Source organism: Stylophora pistillata, chromosome 5 (assembly GCF_964205215.1).
Source record: "Stylophora pistillata chromosome 5, jaStyPist1.2, whole genome shotgun sequence".
Lineage (NCBI taxonomy): Eukaryota > Metazoa > Cnidaria > Anthozoa > Scleractinia > Pocilloporidae > Stylophora > Stylophora pistillata.
This window is the reverse complement of record NC_142523.1, coordinates 1,619,049-1,640,975: the sequence shown is the minus strand read 5'-3', so window position 1 is coordinate 1,640,975 and position 21,927 is coordinate 1,619,049. Positions and strand designations below refer to the sequence as shown.

The following is a 21,927-nucleotide window of genomic DNA, read 5'->3' as shown; positions in this document are numbered from 1 at the left end:
AAGAAAAAAGTTTTTTGATGCAGATTGACTCACACAGTTCATTTGTGTCGAAAATGCAATTAGTTTCATAAAACAGTTGAAATTTGGTGTTATATTCTTCCTTGACAAATTTCTTTAACAGGACTGAAAAAAAATTTTTAGATGCCAAAGTTACTTCAATTTCTCTAATTCTGAACCTAGCTTTGTAGCTGTTTTTCTTTTTTTTTTCACAACTGATTATTTTCACTTCTTTATGGATAAACTGTGGCAATAAGATTCAGGCAAATTGCAATTTCATACTGTCTACGTTATGTAGACTGTCTAAGACATGCTTCTGTACTTAAATTATTTGAAAACTGAATTCATCTCTGTCAATATATCGTTCAATTTTCAACCTCCTGACTCCTGAAAGGCCCCAAACCACCTGCACCTCCAGTCAGTTTGTAAAGACAATCATCAATTAACTTTCAGAATTGTCAACACAATGGTTCATGTATGCATTTTTCTGGCCATGAAGTCAAGTAAATTACAATCTAAGCGTGCTGAATTCTTCTGTGCAGGTTTTACACACACATAGATTGTAATTTGCATATACATTTTTCACTCTCCACAGCAAAATAAGAATTAGTTTGAATATAGCTCTTATCTCAAATACTTCTTGGTCATTTTCGTCTTAATCTTCCTGTCATGGTTTCCAGGTAACAATTAAGCAATCAAGTCCTGCATGTACACTGGATAAATTTGCATGACTTTCGTTTACTATTAAAAAGAGGATGGGCTAAAACAGATATGCTGCTAGAAAGGATATATGAATGGTTAGCCTCTATGATCTTAGGAGACAGCTAAGAATACAATCACTGCAGATCTCAGTTGACACTGACCTTTTGAATAAACAAATTACCTGCAAAATGCCTGGACTGTGTATGAACATTTTGTCCTTGTGGCAAGGTGCTTGCAGACCACTCAGAATCTGTCATCTGTAAAGAAACAGTTGTAGAAATTTTTATGTGCATGAACAATGGTGCAAAAAATATGCTCAGGTATTTCTGAGTGACGCTTAAGGAAAACTTTGAGCTCTAAGGAACAGATATATATGGGTGTCCAAAGATAAATATCCAAGAATATTTTGGCACCATTAATGGAGGCTATACTCATGTGTTCAATATCCTTTATATATTTTTGCAGTGAACATGAAAAAATGTTTGCCACCTGTTCACTTTTCAAAAGTATTGAAAATATTACAAAATATCTGTCATTCAGCAGGTATTAAAAAATGCATCACAGTATGGGTCTTCTCAGATGAGGCAGCTTCTTGAAAACTGTAACAATCCTTATTTAATTAATAAATCTGTCAATTAAATTGTTTTTCTACCAGTACTTGGTCGAAATCATTTGATTGCTGCAGCAACATGTTAACTGCCATACATTATACAGCAAGTCTTGGTGACACAATGAAAGTCAAGGGATAAATTAATTATGCTGTATGTACATTGTTGGATATTACAGAGTGGGAGAGACAAATAAATAAGTTTGTTTCTCCACTATTAATTACATGTATAGCTGTTAACATCCTAATTAAATTTTATTTAGACTTGGCAATTAAACAGCTAAATTCTAACAGAAATTTTTGTCACAGTTCCAGACATCAATCAGTTTTTCCAGTTATTGTCCTCTATTTTCTTTGCACAAGACTTGATCTCATTATTTTTTCACCAACCTCAGTAAAGATGTAAAGAGCTGAATTTCCCTTGAGGGTCTTTTTCATGAACTCCCCATCCCATACTGATTTTTCCCCATGAAACTCCAGCTGTGTGCCTTTGTCAACCGCGGAGGCACAAAAAAATCTAATAAACAAATGAACAACAGCTGTTACAAGATTACAAACATTTAAAAGCTAGTCAATAATGACTTTTAACAAAAGTACTGTCAGGGAAGACACATTCAGGTCAAACGTCTGCTTTAATGCTCCAAAATTGCAATGACTATTGTAATGCTTGTCTAGCATATATACATACTGCCAAATATAATAGGAGCAAGGCGATATGGATAAGGGAAGATAGGTCAAATTTAAGAAAATAAATAACATTTTTAAAATACAAATTTCGTCAGTTTCTGTCATCTCCAGTTCTGATGTTGATATTAGTCTGATATTTGTCTGATATTAATGATATCAGTGTGATATATACAAATTGCAAAGTTGAATTTAAAGTGCATAACAAAATGCTCATGAGACAAAACAATAATAAGAAAAAACGAAGTGTTTAATCACAAGGAAAGTTTTAAATAAATTGACGTAACACTCAATCATCAACCTTACCATATGCAGGTCAATTCAACACCTAGATATATGTACCATTAAAAGCATGTGGGCTAGCTAATTTCTACAAATGTTCCCTTCTTTTTTGGTGTGTACATGAAAACTGGCTTTGGAGTAGTGTTAATGTACCTTTACTTTGATTGGACAAATGTTTAAAAGATAGATCTAATTCAATTGCCACCTAATTATAATTTATGCAAGGAAATTAAGTTTGAAGTCAAAACGAGGTTTATGTTATAAGGCCAGATCAGACACTGATGTAGAGAAGAAGCTGCATGAAAGTTAATAACTGTCCTAAAGGTCAAAGGAGAGGTAGGGTAATTTTTCTCACAATTGCTCCTTATTAGTCACGTGGTGTTCATATGAAATGGCTTTTCAGAGCGATGATCAGCTTTTCAGTTAATGGAATGGATCAGGTTTGGACCACTGGTGGAGGCATCACAGAATGGCAGTAAACCAGTTTGCCACAATTTAACCTTTTGTTCTCCCTATTTACAGGCTACATATCTGCTTTGCATGCCTCAGCTAGAATGGAAGGGCAAGCAAATTCCAAAAGCTGCAGGGAAGGTGTATCGTAACCTGAAGTCTCATACACAATGCACTGATTGAGGAAACTTCTCACGCCTAAATCTGACATGCAGCAAAGTGGAATCTCTCCATATTAGCATGTGAGCTTCACTGCAACCGTAACATACTCAATGAATTGTTAGCAAGACATCAGCAAGGTATTGGTGAAGATTCGGTGAAGTATTGGTGAAGTAAACTCTATGTAGGCCAACATACATCTTGATCAAAATCAACAGACTATCGAGTGAGTCTTGACTGAGTATAAGCCAACTGTGAACTGACAGTTGCTCAATATATCAGCAGACTGTCAACCAACCGATTTATTAGTTGAGACCACCTACAATAAACATGATCCCTGAATTTTGCCCTGTTTTTCAATGTAATACCATCACCAATTTGTATATACTGCTGCATTCTTTGGGAAAAATGCTGAAATTAAGTGGAATACTAAACAATTACATGTACATAAAATATACTTACATTTGATTTTCCAAATTTGGAAAATGTGAAAGAAGTCTCCTCTTTACATCTTCTTCTGACATGTTAATATTGAATTCTACATTGTTAACAAATTGCCCTTTTCCTTTCTTTTTAAGCTTTGCCATATCAATTGTGGTTGGCATACATATTTGATCATTTCTCTTGGTAACATTACTGGATAACAAGACTGTCACATTGTGACAATGAATCCCTCTCCCACTCTCAGAGTGTAATTTTTCATCCATTGTTATTGATAATCACATCTGAAAAGCAAATCAAAATTAGTTTGTTTAGAAATTACTATTTGATCATAAATCTAAATGTCTCAAAAATATTTCTCACAGAATCGGTTGAATAACAAAATAAGTTTACTAACTTAATGTGGTGGTAAAGGAATTATTGCAACATTGTTCATTGAGAAGAAAACAATGCAATAGGCTGTTTTCAAAACAAGTCAACTGTTATTTTGTTGTATCAACCTATCATGAGGACACCGAGGAGGAAGTTAAAGAAATTAGAAAAGTCAAAAAAGTCAAAAACAGCAAGTAGACCTGTTTCAAAAAGACACTATTCAAAATGTAGGCAAAAATCCTCATCTTTTTCTGCATTACAGACCCAACTTAGTGTCTGATTGGGTATTCTTGGGTATTGGGTATATTTAATTAGGTATTTAATTTGAAGATGTCACAAAAAATATTGTGTGGAGTTTTCTAGTGAAGCAAAAAAATTTTCTAGTTAGATTCAGGATTTGGCTGTTGCCCAAAGATATTATGCAGGATTGTCTAAATTTGAGCATGATATATATGCGCAATTTTTTGCCATTCTGTCAGGAATTCCAGGTACAAAGCAAATCAACTGTGCTGGTACTACAAGGTGACTCTCTCACATAAAACTATTTTATACAACTTTTTTTCTTTTTATGAGAATCCTTTTCAAAAGAACGTTGTGGCTGAGCTAGATTAACCAAAATTCTAAGAACGTATTAAGAACATTCCTCAGGCAGAGTCCATTAAGAACGTTTTTATTTAGCTAATCTGTATCTTAAAGGACAAGCATAAAATCAAGGTAACAAATGTAACTTAACCAAAATACCTAAGGGCATGTTTTGTGTAACATTAACACTGATTTACTGATTTTCGTTTTCAGCCTCAAATCGCAAAAAACATAACGTTCAGCCTTGCTCCGAAATTAGACGTTCTTAGAAAAAAAAAGAGTGTATGCGTGCCTGATCAATAGAGAGATGAGCAGACAGCAGAGAGCATTTTGTTTCAACCAGATGCCTGGAAAGAGCATGTAATGTAATGTCCCATTACGCTAACATGCCAATCGATTCAAAGCTCAAGCTCTTCAAATTTACAGTGATCTCGAGGGAACAGCAACAACAGTTTAACAGCTAGATATGGCGAAAGGAGATACTAGCTACGACCACTCTGCTTTCTTGAATAAGACAGTCATGCTTAAGTCTCATTTTTTTTGGCAACCACAGATGAGGTTACCAACGCCAATATTACCACTGCAACCCTCAGAGAAGTCGTGGTTCTGCTAAGCGAAGAACAGATAGAGTTCTACAGATTCCAGAGGTACTTAAAACCTTCATTTGCTTAGCAAAATTCTGAAGGACCAGTAGCCTTGGAGAAACCCCAAGATTGTCATTATTGGGTGCAGAAGGCTAATATTGGCTATAAATTTCCAGAGATTAGTCATTTTTATTTCGGAAAATGGCTGTACGTTCAGTGACACACAGCCACTTTGACATGCAGAAATTTCGGTAAACGCACAACGTTTTCGTTCAGTAGTTAACATAAAGAGAGCGTGAATAGACATTCACATCTTGTAAAAGTCTTATGAGAAGTCTAGTCCATGTTTTAGACAGTTCGCGTGTGCATCCGTAGGTAGATAAGCCGTATATTTTCTGATTCATGGATAAGGCGTCTGTTGCTGGGGAATTTTCCTCTTACAAAGACTCGAATGGAAGCCTACAACATAAATTTCTGGAAAGGAAGTTGAGTGATTTTCTTTTCCAGCGTCGATTCGAATTGACTTTGAACTACTCTGGAAATTTTGGAGAAGGAAGGAACCGTAGAGGAACATAAACATAACCTTAAACGCGCTTCGAAAAATGACGCAGGCTAACTGCGTGATCACAAACGGAAGTTAGCGTTAAATTAAAAACAAGCACGTGATCACTCGCCGCGTGACGGAACGAAGATTAGGGAACGACGACGGCATGTGCACAGCCACTGTTCTGCTCATTAAACCTTTTTGTTTAGTGACGTTCCCGTTGCTGTCGTGATTTTTGTAAACTTCCTATTACTTCGACAAGCAGTTGGTGTTTAGTCAATGTGTGAATCCGTTTGGTGATTAACTAATACGTGATTTCCGTCTCTGCGTGCGCAGAAACGGAAGTGGTCAGAAACAAAGCTAAGCGTGACTTCTGATAGAGGACTCTGCTATGTAAATTACATCACGCTATACATCAGTTGACAACTGGTTCATGTTTGGCGTGCGTATATACAAACAGATTTCATATTGCCGTGTGTCTTTTCAGTAATTAAATGAAAGATGACGTCAAATCTGGTTAGACCGAAAAAGGTGGTTCGGGAGTGCTGGCTGATTTTAACTGCGAAGCTAATTACGTCGCCTGATAGAGCAACACCTTCATTCTTTGCTCAAAGTGTGAATTTGCTTTCATTCTGAGCTTCAAAAGATCTATCCCAATCGAGATGGAACGGAAAAACAAACTTGAAAGTTTGCAACCTCACGGCTAAAGTGGAAGGGAACTTAATTTGCAGCTGCTAGTTAAAGTGAAACTGCACATGTCATGTTAGATGAGCATGGCCGTGAGAATATAGAGATTTGTAAAATAAATATCGGCTCATCAGGAATTGGGTATGCTATGAAAATAGTTCAAAACATGGGAAGAGCAGTATTGTGAAAATACAGTAGGAATGAAAACTTACTAAGCCTCAATGCGAGCTTACTGTTTTCTGCTGTAAAGGAAAAGCATTGTAATCGTACTCTAAGAATTAACGTCGCGCTTCAATGAGGAAATGCTTCACTCGCAACATCTGAGCCAAAAAAACTGTTTAATCTCAAGGGAGACGTAAACGAATCTATCGAAATTTTGGTGAAACGAAGAAAACAGAAATTGAAAGTGATCGGGTGACCCAACTAATGAAAACTCTATGAAGAAGTCTATGGTAGGGACCGTTCATTGTCTGTTGGGCGAAACCTCACGGCTGAACTGGTCGGGAACTTAATTTGAAAGTGAAAGTGCTCATGTCATCATATAGGAGCATGGCCGTGAGAATATGGAGATTCATAAAATAAATGGTGGCTCATTAGAAATAAGGTATGAATTGCGCGCACGCTAAGAGCATCACTACGAGCTTACTGGTTACTTCCGTAAAACAAAAACATCGTGATCGTACGCTAAGAATTAACCTCGTGCTTCAATGAAGAAATGCTTCATTCGCAACATCCGAGGCGAAAAAATGGCTTTACTTCAAGGAGACGTAAACGAAATCTACAAATCGAAATTTTGGTAAAATGAATGAAGAAAATAGAAATTGAAAAAAGATTGAGTGACCCAATTTTCCTTTTTTAAGGAGCGACAAAAGTCAGATCTGTCTAAAGAATCGTACATCGACGCGACATAATCTCAAAGTTGTAGGTAAAGAAACCATGGATAATCATTGAGCAGATCTTTGCGTGGAACGAAATCAATTTTTTAAAATAAAATCTACTTACTTGGCTCTGAATTCAAAGATTGATTCTGGAGAAACTTAACTCCAAGCGAAGTTTATGGCACGGTCTTGAACAACAAATAACCCCTCGACAAATTGTAAACTATATCAGTCTAACATAACACATCTATATCTAGTCACGACAGGATGCGTGCGCAAAAACGGAAGTTGCTTCAAGACACGACCCACATTTCTAAACACACATGTGGTCATTCGTCGTGTTGGAGTGACGCCGATGCGTCAAGGGGGGACCATGGAAAGAAAACAGAAGAAAATTTGAAACGGTGGGATCAATCTTTTTCTGCCTTAGTTTCTTTTCTAGACACGATTTAAATAATGAAATAGCCTACTCGTCGGATCTGTCAGCAGAGTCCTCTTCCAAGCTTGACTCTTCTGCGCCTTTTTCTTTGAAACTGGCTACTATTGCCAGCATGTTTCAGGCAATGTTTGTTTTAAAAACGCCTTTTTAAAGCAACTAAAACAGAGGGTAGAGGTGAGGACGCCTGAACAATTTCCCGGTTAACTCAGCATTGAGGGCTACGATGATTGTAAAATTGTTTTTTTTTTTTTTTTTTGCATTACAAGTTTCAAGAGACGTGAGTACGAACCCTTTCACTCCCAATATCTCATCAGTAATTCCCCTCACTCTCTGCCATACATATCTTATGATGAGAGGATGAGCTGTTGATAATCTGATGAAAAATGATGAGACCAGTATGAGGTGATAAAAAAAACATCATATAAATTAAGTGGGGATCACGTAAGTGCTTCATTGTCACAATAAAAATCCCCCGCACCACTTCCCTCCCCCCTCCTTCATATTAAATGTTGACTGGTCCTCAAGGACAATTTCATTCAATTTTTGGTGAGAAATATTACGGTGACGACAATGTCAAAAGAGTCCTATTGGTTTAAGCTGACATTACTCCGAAGCCCAGACTTCCGAAGGAATTACTTTCCTGTAAACGTAAAGTAGCATAACGTACTTTGGATCAAGGGAGCGAGAGAGTCAACTTCCTTTCTAAATGAAAGAGCTCCCATTGTAGAAAATTTCTTGGTTTTTGAATTTTAAATCACAATTTCTATCTTCCTCTCCCCACCCCTCTTCTTTGTATTTGTTTTGTATTCACTCGTCGCGCGACGGAACGATGACTACCTCGGCAGTTGGCTGATGTTCAAATATTTGATTTCCATTTCTGCGTGCGCAAAAACGGAAGTGGAGTAGTTTGGTGATCAACCAATACGTGATATTCGTTTCTGCGTGCGAAAAAACGGAAGTGATCAGAGACAAACCTAAGCGTGACTTCTGATAAAGGACTCGCTTAGGTAAATTGCATCACGCTATCCATCAGTTGGCAACTGGTTTGTTTGGCGTGCGTATATTTTAACAAATGGATTCCATATTGCCGTGCATCTTTTTATTTAATTCAATCAAAGATAACGTCAAATGTGATTAGAACGAAAAAGGTGGCTTATTAGTACCCGTTGATTTTGACTGCGAAGCTAATTTCGTCACCTAATAGAGCTACACTTTCATACTTTTCTCAAAGCGTAGTCGAAGTTACGATCATTTTGCGCTTGAAAAGATTTATTCCAATAGGGATGGAACGGTAAAACAAACTTGAAAGTTTTGAAACTTTAAAACTGAATTAAACTGGCTACACTGAACGTTAACGGGGACAGTTACTCTGCAGCTGCTAGCTGAAGTAAAACTACACATGTCATGTTATATGAGCATGGCCGAGAGAAAAAGTGGCTCATTAAGAATTAGGCATGTTCTGGAAATAATTCAACGCGCGGGAAGAGCTGTATTGAGAAAATACAGCGGAAATGAAGACTCAGTGAGCTTCAATACGAGCTTATTGTTTTTTTCCTTAAAGTAAAAACATCGTGATCGTACTCTAGGATTTAACCTCGTGCTGCAATGAAGAAATGCTTCATTTACAATGTCCGAGGTGAAAAAACTGCTTTACTCCAAGAAGAGTAAAGCAGTCTACCGAAATCTAAATTTTTGATGAAATGAAGAAAACAGAAATTGAAAATTGATTGTCTGACCCTGTTTTCCTTTTTAAAGGAGCGACAGGAGTCAGATCTGTCGAAAGGATCATACATCGGCGGGACATAGCGTGCAGAACTCTTACTATTTGAACAAACCACGTATAATCATTGAGCAGATCTTTGTGCGGACTGAATCATACCTCTAAAATAAAAACTACTTACTCGGCTCTGTATTCGAAGCTCAATTCTGAAGAAACTTTATCTCCAAGCGAAGTTTACTGCACGGTCTTGAATTGCAAATAACCCCTCTACAAGTTATAAACTATACCAGTCAACATATATATAGTCACGTCAGGACGCGTGCGCAAAAAACGGAAGTCAATTCAATACACGACCTACGTTTCTAAATAATCATGTGATCATTGGAGCGACGCCGATGCGTAAAGGGGGACCATGAAAAAAAAAGGAAGATATTTGAAGCGGTGGGATCAGTTTTTTTCTAGCTTTGTTGATTGTTCAGACACGATGAAAATAATGAAATAGCCTCCTCGTCGGATTTTGCAGCAAAGTCCTCGTCCGAGCATGGGCGCATACTTCCCTTTCTTTCTTGGAGGAGCAGAAAATTGATTTCTGCTCTGTGGCGCTGGACGACGGCTACTACCATGACCATCATTGTAGCTAGAAAAAAGGGTGCGCAGATTTGAGGTAATTCTCTCCGCCAGGAGCCCATTACCCGGAGCTTCCACCTCAGTTGTACCCTTGAGTCAACCCTTTCCCGTATCTTTTTATTTTTAGAACTGAGATATCTGCGGGGGTTCTTTAATCTTTCCGCGCTTTCCGCCATTATTGAAATAATTTCGTGCGGCCTGCAAGTGACACAATAGAGACATCACACAATAGAGACATCACACAATAGAGACGACAGCTCTCTTATGATTGGCTATTATAAAAACATCCGCGAAAACCGCAGTGGGAGGTACTTCTTAAAATAGAAAGATATGGGACAGGGTTGGCTCAGAGGGTCAGTATGGAAGATGAAAGCTCCGGGTAATAGGCTGCTGTCTCCGCCTTGTTTGCATTACAAGTAGAGATAGTTGTAGAAGGCTGGTTATTACCGCCTGCAGCACCGGAAAGTAAATCTGTCGCCTCTCGCAACAGCTCGAATCCTTGATCGATAGGCGAAGGACTGTTATCATCGTCCGCGTGGTCCGCCATTTTGACACACTAGACCCATTCCCCACTCATTCTCAGTCGTCAAAGTGCCATACAGGATATGACGTAGCAAATTAACTTTACCATAACTCAACACAGAATAGTATAAGACAAGACAGGAAAGCATTATACAATGTCCTTCACCCTCACCTACTTTCTTCATGCCATGTGGCACGTAAGGCCTCAACACAACCCCACCAACCAGCTCTGTCAGCCGCTGCGATTTGTACCGCACTCCGGCTCTTCCAATGTAGGCCGGAGGACATAATCCAATACAGGAGAGCATAATCATGAATATAGGAGAACACAATCCAATTCAGAAAGACATAATTGAATACAAAAGTTCTGCGCGGTGCTAAATCTCTCAGTAAGCTAATGAAAAAACGGGCCTGGATCTTTGTAATTCTTTCTTTCCTTGCTAGCAGTAGTAACGCAGTAGTTTACGTATACGGATATCGAATTCTTGTATTTACCACCAGTGCATTAATGTTACTGTGCGTATCAGCCTAGGATAGAGCCTGACGACCAACATTGCCACTCTCATAGATTCCTGGTTCTGATATCTCTCCATAGGTCACCTCCCTGTGATTGCATTCCTAGTCCACCCATGGCTGTTTCTTGTGTGGGGTCCTGTTCGAATGCTGGGTTACGCTTTCCTCCGAACGTTAATGATCCCTCGCTCCTTTCCGGTTGATCTATTTAATTTAGTTTAGTTTAGTTTAGTTTATCAACTTTATTGGTCTCATAAGTTATATACAGAAATAAAAGAAATATTAAAAAAAAAGGACCAAATGGGATTGCGCGAACGGAAACAAAATCCCATGCGAGGCGCAACCCGAAATCTAAAAAGAAAAAATATATATCCAATAATAAACTAAAATTTAATTTAAATAGTTTAACTATGATTAACTTTAGATAGTGTACAGTACAGTGCAAATAAAATCAGTCAGATAAAAATTAAAAGCGATGGCAAAGGCAGTTACGGGAGAGAAACCAGGTGCAGGGCATGTCAATATTATAAGTAGTGTCCAGTAAAGTAAAATAAGTGGCGCGCAGAAAATTTTTAAAAATACTTAGACTCCAAAAATTGTCATGAGAGGCGAGATTACAGATAATGTTCCAGGGTTTAACAATTCTATTAAAAAAGGAAGACTGAAAAGTTGCAGTTTTACAGTAAGCAGGTTTTAGTACGAAAGTAGGGTTCTTAGAGCGACATCGGCCATGTGTGACAAAAGTAACGTACCTATCAGTATTTAAGTCGGTATGTCCAGAAATGCATTTATAGAGAAAGGTAAGATCTCTGAGTTTCCTGTCATAAGTTAATGGTAGTAAGCGAAGAGTCAGCAGTCGTTGTTTATAGGACATCTCGCCAAACCTAGTTCTTAATATCCAGCGAGTTGGGTGCCTTTTTTTGGACTCTTTCTAAGATCGTTCTCAAATTGACACTAGCAGGAGACCATACCTCTGTCGCATAAGAGAGCTGTGACTTCACGAGAGGTAGATAAAGTGTTCGCCTGACTTTAATGTCTGTGATAAGTGGGCAAGTTCTCTTTAAAAGACCTAGCATTCCATTGGCTTTGAGTACAATGCGTATAACGTGCGAGTCCCATGAAAGAGTGCTGGATTTAGTAACACCAAGATCATTTTCTTCCTGAACGCATTGTAAGATTACATTACCAAGGTAATATTCATGGGTTACAGGTGTTTTCTTTCGTGTGATTGTTAATACTTTGCATTTGAGGGCGTTAAAATAAAATAGAGGAAATTAAATGTGTTTTTGGTTGGTTGAGAGGTGCATTGAAAAACAAACATTTGACCACAATTGGCAGTCATGTAACTATCGGATTGTCCAATTTGCCGTCGATAAGAGTAGAGTTAACACTGCTCGCATCAACGTGTCACACAATGCCTTTATCAGCTCTCAAACATGGTTGACTCGGAAATTTTTACGTCGATATTGTGGTAAAAAAAACAACTCAACAGTGGTTTAGCGTGGTTTGTAATAACAAACGTAATACTCATTAACTTGCTCTTTAATTTGAAGAACCCGAATGATTTAGGGCTACAATTACGAGTTTAATTAAGGGAAAATCCTTCTTGAACTTAACAATTTGATAGCGAGTGAGTTATAAAGAAAACAAACTTTATTCAAATTAAAGAGAAAGCTTTCGCCGAAACATTTTTATTTGTAAGGGTAGTTAAAAGGCTTCCGAACCAATTTTCAAACATTTTTTTGAAAAGTAACTGTCACGATGTGACACCTGTCAATTGAACAGTAAAGAAGCATACGCTAAACAGCAGTACTGGTGTGACAAACATACACGAGTTAACTGATCATGCGACGATTTTCTCGTACAGAGAAAAACAGAGATCTTACGGAAAGTATTTTTTATTTCCAACGACAATTAATCTTCGAAGACTTACCTCTGTTCCGTTTTAAAATGTCACGGAAAGTCAAATTGTAAGTGAATGCGAATATGTGTTTTGGAGTTGTCAGTCTGCACGTTTGTTTTCTGTAATGGCGTGTGTAAATCGGTTATTCTTCCACCGAAAAGCTGAAGTCAGTGAGACTCTTTCTACCTAGACATAAGGAGATTTAATGCGACTTTTATTCATCGAATTCCTGCGTTTCTGCCGTGAAATTTACGACGAAAGTGTATTTTAGGATTTTGAACTGGTGCTGAATAAAATTCTTTCTTAGCCTAAACTTATAAATTCGTTTGTATCTGGTGCATGTCAAACCCATGTGTAGCTTAAAGGTCAAACAGGGATTGTCACTCACTAAATTGGCTCGCCATTAAGTCTTGTGATCGTCTTCGTATGAAATTGTTATTTTTGTTGCTGTTGTTGTTAAGTCCGCGTTTTACTAGTCCGCGTTTTACTAGTCCGCGTTTTACTAGTCCTCGTTTTACTAGTCCGCGTTTTACTAATCCGCCCTTTACTAGTCCGCGTTTTACTAGTCCGCGTTTTACTAGTCCGCGTTTTACTAGTCCGCGTTTTACCAGTCCGCGTTTTGCTAGTCCGCGTTTTGCTAGTCCGCGTTTTGCTAGTCAGCGTTTTACTAGTCCGCCCTTTACTAGTCCGCGTTTTACTAGTCCGCGTTTTACTAGCCCGCGTTTTACTAGTCCGCGTTTTACTAGTCCGCGTTTTACTAGTCTTCGTTTTACTAGTCCGCGTTTTACTAGTCCGCGTTTTACTAGTCCGCGCTTTACTAGTCCGCGCTTTACTAGTCTGCGTTTTACTAGTCCGCGTTTTACTAGTCCAGTCCAGTCCAGTCCGTGAAATACCATATGCCCACAGTGGTGAGCCCTTCGTCTGTGACATAGTCGTGTATTGGCTTGATACATCCAGTGTTGCTAAATAAAACTTTTCGGGTAGCTTGCTCAAAGCCCGTATGAGCATCATCTTTAAACTTTACCCTTGTAGTTTAATTCCTCAAAGTTTCTTTCTTTTTCTGCCATAGCTGGTGAATTCAGGTTGAAAAGAGTTCAGGCTATTTTGACGACAAATGTAATAAGAACTGATCTGTTGAAAGGCTGTCACCCAAGAGGTTGTGTACATGGTACATTCCTAGTTAAAGTGCTACTGAAACGTAATTTTCATATCCGAGATTTTTGCAATATAATAGAATTTGAACGTTATTTGCAAACGCTGTGTACTTTTTTTGGGCCAACGTATAGCAGAAAGTACATTTTTAACCATTCGAAGTTGACCGGCTGAGATCAAAATTGGCGGCCATCTTGGCGCGGCCAAAACAGCCCTGTGACGTCACTGGTTGTGTACTTCTGTGAAAAAAGGGTAAAAGCATGGAGTGTGGCTTGCATGTTGGGAGGCCGAAAAAGAGGATTTCGGGCAAAATGCCATCCTCGTCTTATTCATCGGCGGCCACATCGGCATCTTGGCTATCTGCGAGAGGTTCGCCTTGATAGGGAGCAAAATTCCCGACTGATACCGAGAATGAGTCTCTACGAGTCTATTTAGTGAATCGGCAACTGACGAGATCCACAAGATTAGGATCGAAACCGCGATCTTGCCTGACCATCTACAGAAAATGTTGAAAGATATTGTAACGGTAGATGGGCTACTAAACGCCCCGGGCCAAAGCAATGCCATTCAGAAAATGAAGAAAACATGGAAGCCTCATACGACACCGCCACTGAAGATGATCTACTCGGCAAGTCTGAGGATAACGAACAAATCCCTCTGTACCAAATGCCTAGCAGAACATGCCCAGAATCCCTACATTATAGGGCGAGGGCCAAAATAAGAGCAGACGAGGATTTCAAAAATGAGATAAAGCAAATCCTTAACAACGCGGAGCAAGAAACAGTAAAGGCGATCATGTGCTTCTATGAACGTGAAATTGGTCGTTTTAATACCGAAATAAAGAAAAGAAAACGAGCCAAAACGGCTGGAACACTGAACACTAAGAACTGTAGTAAGATCGAATCAGCGCGCGTGGCGCAAGCTGAAAGCAATCAAGACAACTTAACGATCGAGACAGTCAAAAGAATAGCTGTACATCTACAAAGGCGAGCGATTCGAAAAAGACGCAATCCCTGATGTGCGTACTCAGTGCCACACATAAAGCAAATTCTCATGAAAAACTGGCATTTAATAGAAACACAACCACTACTGAGCGAACTATACAAAAATCCGCCGCTCGTATCTTACAAAAGAGGGCGGTCGCTCAAAGACATACCCGTGAGGGCTAGACTTTGAATAGGCTACTCTAAACACACGCTTGGGAGTCGTGTAGACCTGTCAACCCCATTTTACGCCACCATCTTCCTCTTCGCTACTGGAGACAACTTCGCTTCGTTCAGAAGAAGATTCACTTGACAAAACTTCAATATCTGCCATCTCCTTCGCCCACGGATACAAACAAACAGTGAGTGAAATAAACCACGCTATCGGAGTGAACACAACCAGTGACGTCATCAATCCATTTGGCTCGGTACCAGGGCCCGGACATGGTTTTGTGTAAAATTTTTGATTTGAACGGTTAAAAAAGATATCTTACGCTTCTTTTTGGCCAAAGCAAATTATCTCATGATGATCAGCATACAACAACAAACATATGAAACATATGTGTGAACTGCGGTTATGAGACGTATATGAGAACGATCCTTCGCAGTAAAGCACTATTTGAGCAATAGTGAAAATCAGACCTGAAAAAAATTTCAGGCCTGTACGGGATTCGAACCACTGACCTCTACGATACTAGTGCAGCGCTCTACCAATTGAGCTAACAAGCCAACTGGGAGCAGGCCATCAAATTAATTCGATATAAGCCCGTGCTTATATCGCCATATAAGCCACGGGCTTATATCGAATTAATTTGATGGCCTGCTCCCAGTTGGCTTGTTAGCTCAATTGGTAGAGCGCTGCACTAGTATCGCAGAGGTCAGTGGTTCGAATCCCGTACAGGCCTGAAATTTTTTTCAGGTCTGATTTTCACTATTGCTCAAATAGTGCTTTACTGCGAAGGATCGTTCTCATATACGTCTCATAACCGCAGTTCACACATATGTTTCATATGTTTGTTGTTGTTTGATTTATCATCTACGGGCTTATATCGAATTAATTTGATGGCCTGCTCCCAGTTGGCTTGTTAGCTCAATTGGTAGAGCGCTGCACTAGTATCGCAGAGGTCAGTGGTTCGAATCCCGTACAGGCCTGAAATTTTTTTCAGGTCTGATTTTCACTATTGCTCAAATAGTGCTTTACTGCGAAGGATCGTTCTCATATACGATGATCAGCATATTCAAAACTACATGTTAGAGCAAATATTTCAGATACGAAAATTTCGTTTCAGTAGCACTTTAAGCTGTCGATTGGCCATGACATCTTTTGTGACAGATCAACTGATCACATTGCATTTTATGTCATTTTAGCCCCGAAGGGGCACTCATTTTGTTCCATTCTATCGACTACTTCAAGTCACATGGTGAAAAATCACTTTTATTTGGCAATAATATAAATAAGTATATACTAAAACAGTGGATAGCGTTGAACGCGCGCTCTGTTTGGCTAGTCAGACTCCGAATATCCTTTGCTATTTACCTCCGAGCAACTCGGGAAAAAATAGCGTACCGGTTTGCATCCGTGACAAGCGAAGAAATCACTCAAATTAACAGAGAAAGCCACTAAATTTGGTTTGGCTGTGTTTAAAGATGGTGGTAACTGGGAGTTTATCGATAAAAACTAATGAGAAAGGTTTCGTTTACAAATGCAATTTAATCTTGCGTAACCTCACTTGTTCACTTGAAAATCAAAGTTGAAAGGCATTTTTTACAGAATGGTTTCAAATACAGAAAGAGTTTGCAACACCATTTGAAGAAATGTCACCACCACGGGTAAAAAAATGTCTTCAAAAATTTTATCTGTCAGCGAAAAAACGAGACGGCAGTTTTTACAACAAAAATCACTTACTGCGATGCGAGCCGCGTTGGATCGTTACGCGCGGGAAAATGTTGGAATCGTTGCTGGAATGTATGAATTTGAATCAATTTTTGGTGGTGTATATTATCTCGCTGTTTTAGTATATACTAAAACAACTATTCACCTGAGCGTCGGTGGTTAGCGGTGGATATTTACCTCACCGCTTCGCGGCTCGGTAAATATCCACCACTAACCACCTCCGCTTCAGTGAATAGTTGTTAACTAATTGCGATTTTGAGACGGAAATACCACATTATATTGATGGCTAGTTGGGAGAAAATATGTTCCTTCGCGAAGCGACGGAGCCCAATACGGAATATATTTTCTCCCAACTAGCCGTCAATATATATATCTTATTAGAAGTTTTGTTGTGTAGTATCGCTGAGTATTTTTACGGTTAGAGCATGAAAGCAAGCAAGTTTTTCATCAAGCAAAATAAAATTTCTAGAGAAGGATATTAAGAAAATAAGAAAAAACCAATAGCCTACCGTGACACCAGGTTCAGTGTCTTTTTTGTGTTGAGGTGTTGGCTGAGGTTGCAAAAACGTTCGTGGAGCTGAAGAAGTACAAGTGGTAGGTCCAACGATCGATGTTTGCGCCGATTTCGTAGGTCTGCTAGCAAATGAAGGCACAAAGTCCGCGGTTTTCATATCTATTCCATAATTTTGCACAATCTCTTCCGATGCAGCGGCAAAATTTTCCTCTAATGACTTTTTCTTCTTTAGCTTGCGCAGACAGGGAAAACACAAACGAGTGTTGCCGTCGATTGCAAGCTTTAGCGGCAACCTACTTAATTCAGAAAAAAGAGCGATCCCTCACATTTATTCTGGATGCTTTATAGTCAAGCTTCACGGCACACAAAACACAGAACACCTCATACATATATGCATCTGTCCGGTCACGTTTCCATGACTCGTGGCCGCCATCTCGTTTAAAAAATTTAATTGATACAAAATGCATAAATTAGTAGGTGACGTCACCGGACGACATCATAACGCTCGGAATTCAGACGTCTCTCTCCCGCGCTCCCCTTGGGGTAAAGGGACGGGACGGCTGAAATTCAGACTACAATTTCAGAAGAATGGCATGCATTTCTTTAGAGGTCTTTAATATCAATTTCCTTCGATTTTGAGAACTTTTGAAATTAGCCTAAGGGCACTACGGTGGGCCCTTTGTTAAGAGATGAATTTCATCATTTACTTACTAGATTGATTTTTGTCTGCCTCAGCAAGCTCTTAGAAATGACTTGCTTGTACGTCTTCTTCATTGGCGCTTACATCTTCAGACAATCTATGCACAGAAATAAAATTTAGACTTGCTATTATCAACACGCTAATCAACAGACAAATCTCAGTCGGATGAAAGTGGTAAGTAACAGTCTAACAAACTGCGGTGCTGTGTCGCTGGGGCGTAAAACCAAATAATTTGGTTTTAACAACTGAGTCCATAGTGTAATTTGCGATAGCAAAGAGTTTTTGAAGTTGACGTTTTGAGCGCTAGCCCTTAGTTATCGCTTTGCCGAAGGGCTAATGCTCGAAACGTCAGCTTTAAAACTATTTACAGTGGCCAATTTACATTATCGACTCAGTTGATAAAACAAAATGTTGGCTGGGTTTACTTTCTAGATAGTGCTGAAAATCCAAAAAATTTTCCGTAATGAAAAACTCTAAGCAAAATTTGCACTCAATATGGCTAGTTTTTACTCAGCTGATGCTTGGGGGTTTGTTATTTTGTTGTATGAGTAACTTGTGATGCCTGTATTTTGGAGTCCATCCAGGATTTTTATTAACTGCGATTCATTAAATGCAGATGTCAAATATAAAGTACAGCTTTACACCTGATATTCGAAGATCTTTAAATAACAAATTGAGTTATACTTAAGTTCACAAAGCAAATAGGTAGACAATCAGATATGGTTTGATATTACTCTGGTTTAAGGAATTAATGAATGTAACCAGAGAATTTCAATTCACCAACCCTAACAGAGATGTTATTTTTCTTTTTCCTTAAAAGGAGTCCCTAAAGAATTGTAATTAGAACAGAAATTCAAACATGCTCCTGAAATAAAGGGGCGAAAATCATAAATCAAATGAAAGCAACTTCCTCCTGACTTACTTGTTGAGTTACCAGCTAATCCTCATTAAATGGTCAGCTCATAAAGGGTAGCCAGTTATCAAGCTCTCAATTAAATGCACGTGTAACAGTGGTCTCTTTGACTTTGAAATCCCCTGTACTTTGAATTAGTATAAAAATGTGTATTTCATGAAAATATGCACGATACCTTTTACTGATGGATTCAACATACCGCGTAGTGTTTTCGTGGCTAAAAGCTCTCGCAACATCCTCTGGTAATGGCAGTGAGCCTTGAAGTGAATGGAAAGGATTCCCTGAATTTATGGGCCCTACGAAAGGAATTTTGATGAATGACCTTGGATGCAATAAGATGGCAAAACAGTATCCAGATAATCTGCTCCCAATCAATGGACAGTTTGTCACCAATCTCAAGACAAATAAGTATTCTATCCAGTTGTAGCTTATGTGTAGTTGTAGCAAAAATTCATGCTTCTTTCACTTAAAGGAAAGTTTGATTTGATCTGCCGTACTCATTTGTTACATCTGTCGTTCAGTTTATAATAATAATAATAATAATAATAATAATAATAATAATTTACCAATTTATATAGCGCGTATTTGCATATGCTGATCAATAGCGCTTCACAATCATATGTTTAAGAGAAAGCAAAAATGCATTACTGTGAGAATAAAATGAACTCACTATAAAAACTTCTTAAAAAGATAGGTTTTAATTTGAGATTTAAAACTGTTAAGTGATGTTACTTGACGAAGTTCCATAAGTAGGCCATTCCAGAGTTTCGGAGCTGCTGCTGAGAATGATCTTGCTCCCAATGTTGTAAGCATCTTTCCCTTGGGATGGTCCAATAAGAGCTTACCAGTAGACCTAAGATTGTATAATGAATTCGATTTTATACTAATAAAATCGAATATCATACCACTGATCGTGTAATTGTTGGTCTCGTCTTTCCTTCTTGATTAAAAAGCTTCATCTTCCTATCTCACCAAATAGTTGATTTCCACAATAAAGCAATACATTTGACTAAACTACCTTTAAATTGTGTAATGGGAAAAAAGTATCTCCCCATAGAACCCAACACGCTCCATATGGATTCCAAAATACCACAAGTACTGCACGTGTTTTTATACAAATATCAAGGTTAGGACTATGGAAGATGTCTAGCTATTTCTCGTTCTCACCAGAACAAGGGGATTTCGTCTCTGTTACTCTGCTGGCAGTGGAGGTTCCTTCTATAGCAGTTTTCCATACTTAAAAAAAGTGGCGACGCTGCTCTTCTTCCCAAACTATCTACTTCAGAACCTTTTCGCGTTCATCAAAATAGTAAATTTTTGTCTGCCCCAGTTCATTGTTTTTGCCTGTTTTGTCGCTTTTTCTCAGCACTGTCACGGTGACCCAACCTTCCACCTGAGCAGCTGTAAGAATCAGAATGTTTATCTTAAAAACCACTCATAATACTGCGCAAAATTATAATGGTATGAAAATAATTTCATTCGAAGACAAATAACAGCATTAAAAACAAGCTAGCAAAATGCGGAAAAAGGAAACAGCGTCAAGTTTTTGTTTCATGTAAGTCTCAGATTTAGAAGACCCTTGTCTTTCTGGCTCATGAAATAGAATGTCTTAAAACTTTACGAGTCAGTTAGAATCTGTGAGTAAGTTTTGAATACCTTTTTCTTTTCTTTGATTAATTTCACCGCATATCGCTTAGGGACCAGCTGTCTCAGTATCATAATCTCAAAATACCTTATTACAGGAAATTCACGCTCCATGAAATTAAGGTGTTGGAAATTAACGCGACTTAAATTAACGCGAATTTAATGAAAAACGAGTTTCGAATAAAGAAAATCAATGCGAAAGAGGAGGTAGAATTTAACAATAAAGGTAATTAACGCGATTAAGAAACTGTGGTGACAACTGGAACAAATTTATTTCAACACTGGATACCAAGAAATTTACAACTGAACAAAACTTAATAATTTGGATATATCAACAAATTTGAAATGGTAAATTGGCCACCGTAACGATTACAAAAGCTGACGTTTCGAGCGTTAGCCCTTCGTCGGAGCGAATAGAGGAATTGTGGGTTGTGTGTGCTTTTAAAGGCAGAAAATGGAGCTACGTTATTGGTGGGAACATGGCAACGAGAAAAACATGAATAAGTTAGTGGAATGAAAACCGTTCGTTGATCCCTGTGGGATTTAGACTGCCGGTTTGAAAGATGAGCTTTTGTTCAAGATTTTTACGGCTTTCCGTGCCACCTAAGTGCAAGGAAAGACCGCAGATTGCCATATGTTGCTTGGAATGATTAGGTAAATTAAAATGTCTAGCGACTGGTTTCGATGTGTCCTTGTCATTCCTTTCCACGTCTCGAAGGTGTTCTCGGAATCGGTCACTTAGTCTTCTGCCTGTTTCGCCGATGTATATCTTTTTGCAATAAGTGCAAGTTATGCAATAGATTACATTGGCGGAGGTGCACGTGAAGTGATCGGTGATCTTAATGGATCGTTTAGGTCCCGATATTTCATCAGTGTTGTGAATGAAAGGACACGTTTTGCAACGTGCACGAGCGCATTTAAAAGTGCCTGGTTGGTCATTCGTCTGAAAAGAACTTCTGACCAAAAAATTGCCTATGTTTTTGTCGCGTTTGAATGAAATGAGCGGAGGCTGCGAAAAGATAGTGCTTGTCTCTGGATCGTTTTGAAGTAATTTAAAGTTTTTAAGAATGATGGATTTGACTGAGTGGTTGTGAGGGTGAAACGTGAGAGTGAATGGAATGCGGTCGGAATCTTCCTTATGCGACGTTTGTAGTGCTGAATGTCGATCAATAAGTTGAGCGCGGTGGTAACCCGCTTGAATGACGGAAACAGGGTAACCACGTTTATCGAAGAACTGGCACATTGACTCTGATTTGTGGTGGAAATCAGAGTCATCACTACATAAACGACGAAGTCTTAGAAACTGAGAAAAAGGAATGGAATTCTTAACGTGAGATGGGTGCAAAGACGAATATAACAAGTAATTATGCGAGTCTGTTGGTTTGTAATACACACTAGTGCATAAACCGTTACCTTCAATTGAAACTTTGCCGT

The 21,927-nt window shown here is 38.6% G+C and overlaps 1 protein-coding gene and 1 pseudogene across 1 annotated transcript in view; both read right to left on the bottom strand.

Annotated features, from left to right (window-relative positions):
• The window catches only part of LOC111343536 (retrovirus-related Pol polyprotein from transposon opus), a 34,471-nt gene extending 27,264 nt beyond the window's left edge, over positions 1-7,207 (bottom strand). Inside the window, exons 1-4 of the mRNA XM_088762178.1 lie at positions 7,094-7,207; positions 3,344-3,606; positions 1,697-1,823; positions 881-956 (exon numbers count right to left, since the gene is read on the bottom strand). Of these exons, the coding sequence (XP_088618304.1) occupies positions 881-956; positions 1,697-1,823; positions 3,344-3,588 (448 nt within the window). The 5' untranslated portion in view covers positions 3,589-3,606; positions 7,094-7,207. The remainder of the gene's footprint in view (positions 1-880; positions 957-1,696; positions 1,824-3,343; positions 3,607-7,093) is intronic.
• The window catches only part of LOC148729783 (uncharacterized), a 142,417-nt pseudogene that overhangs the window by 71,960 nt on the left and 48,530 nt on the right, over positions 1-21,927 (bottom strand).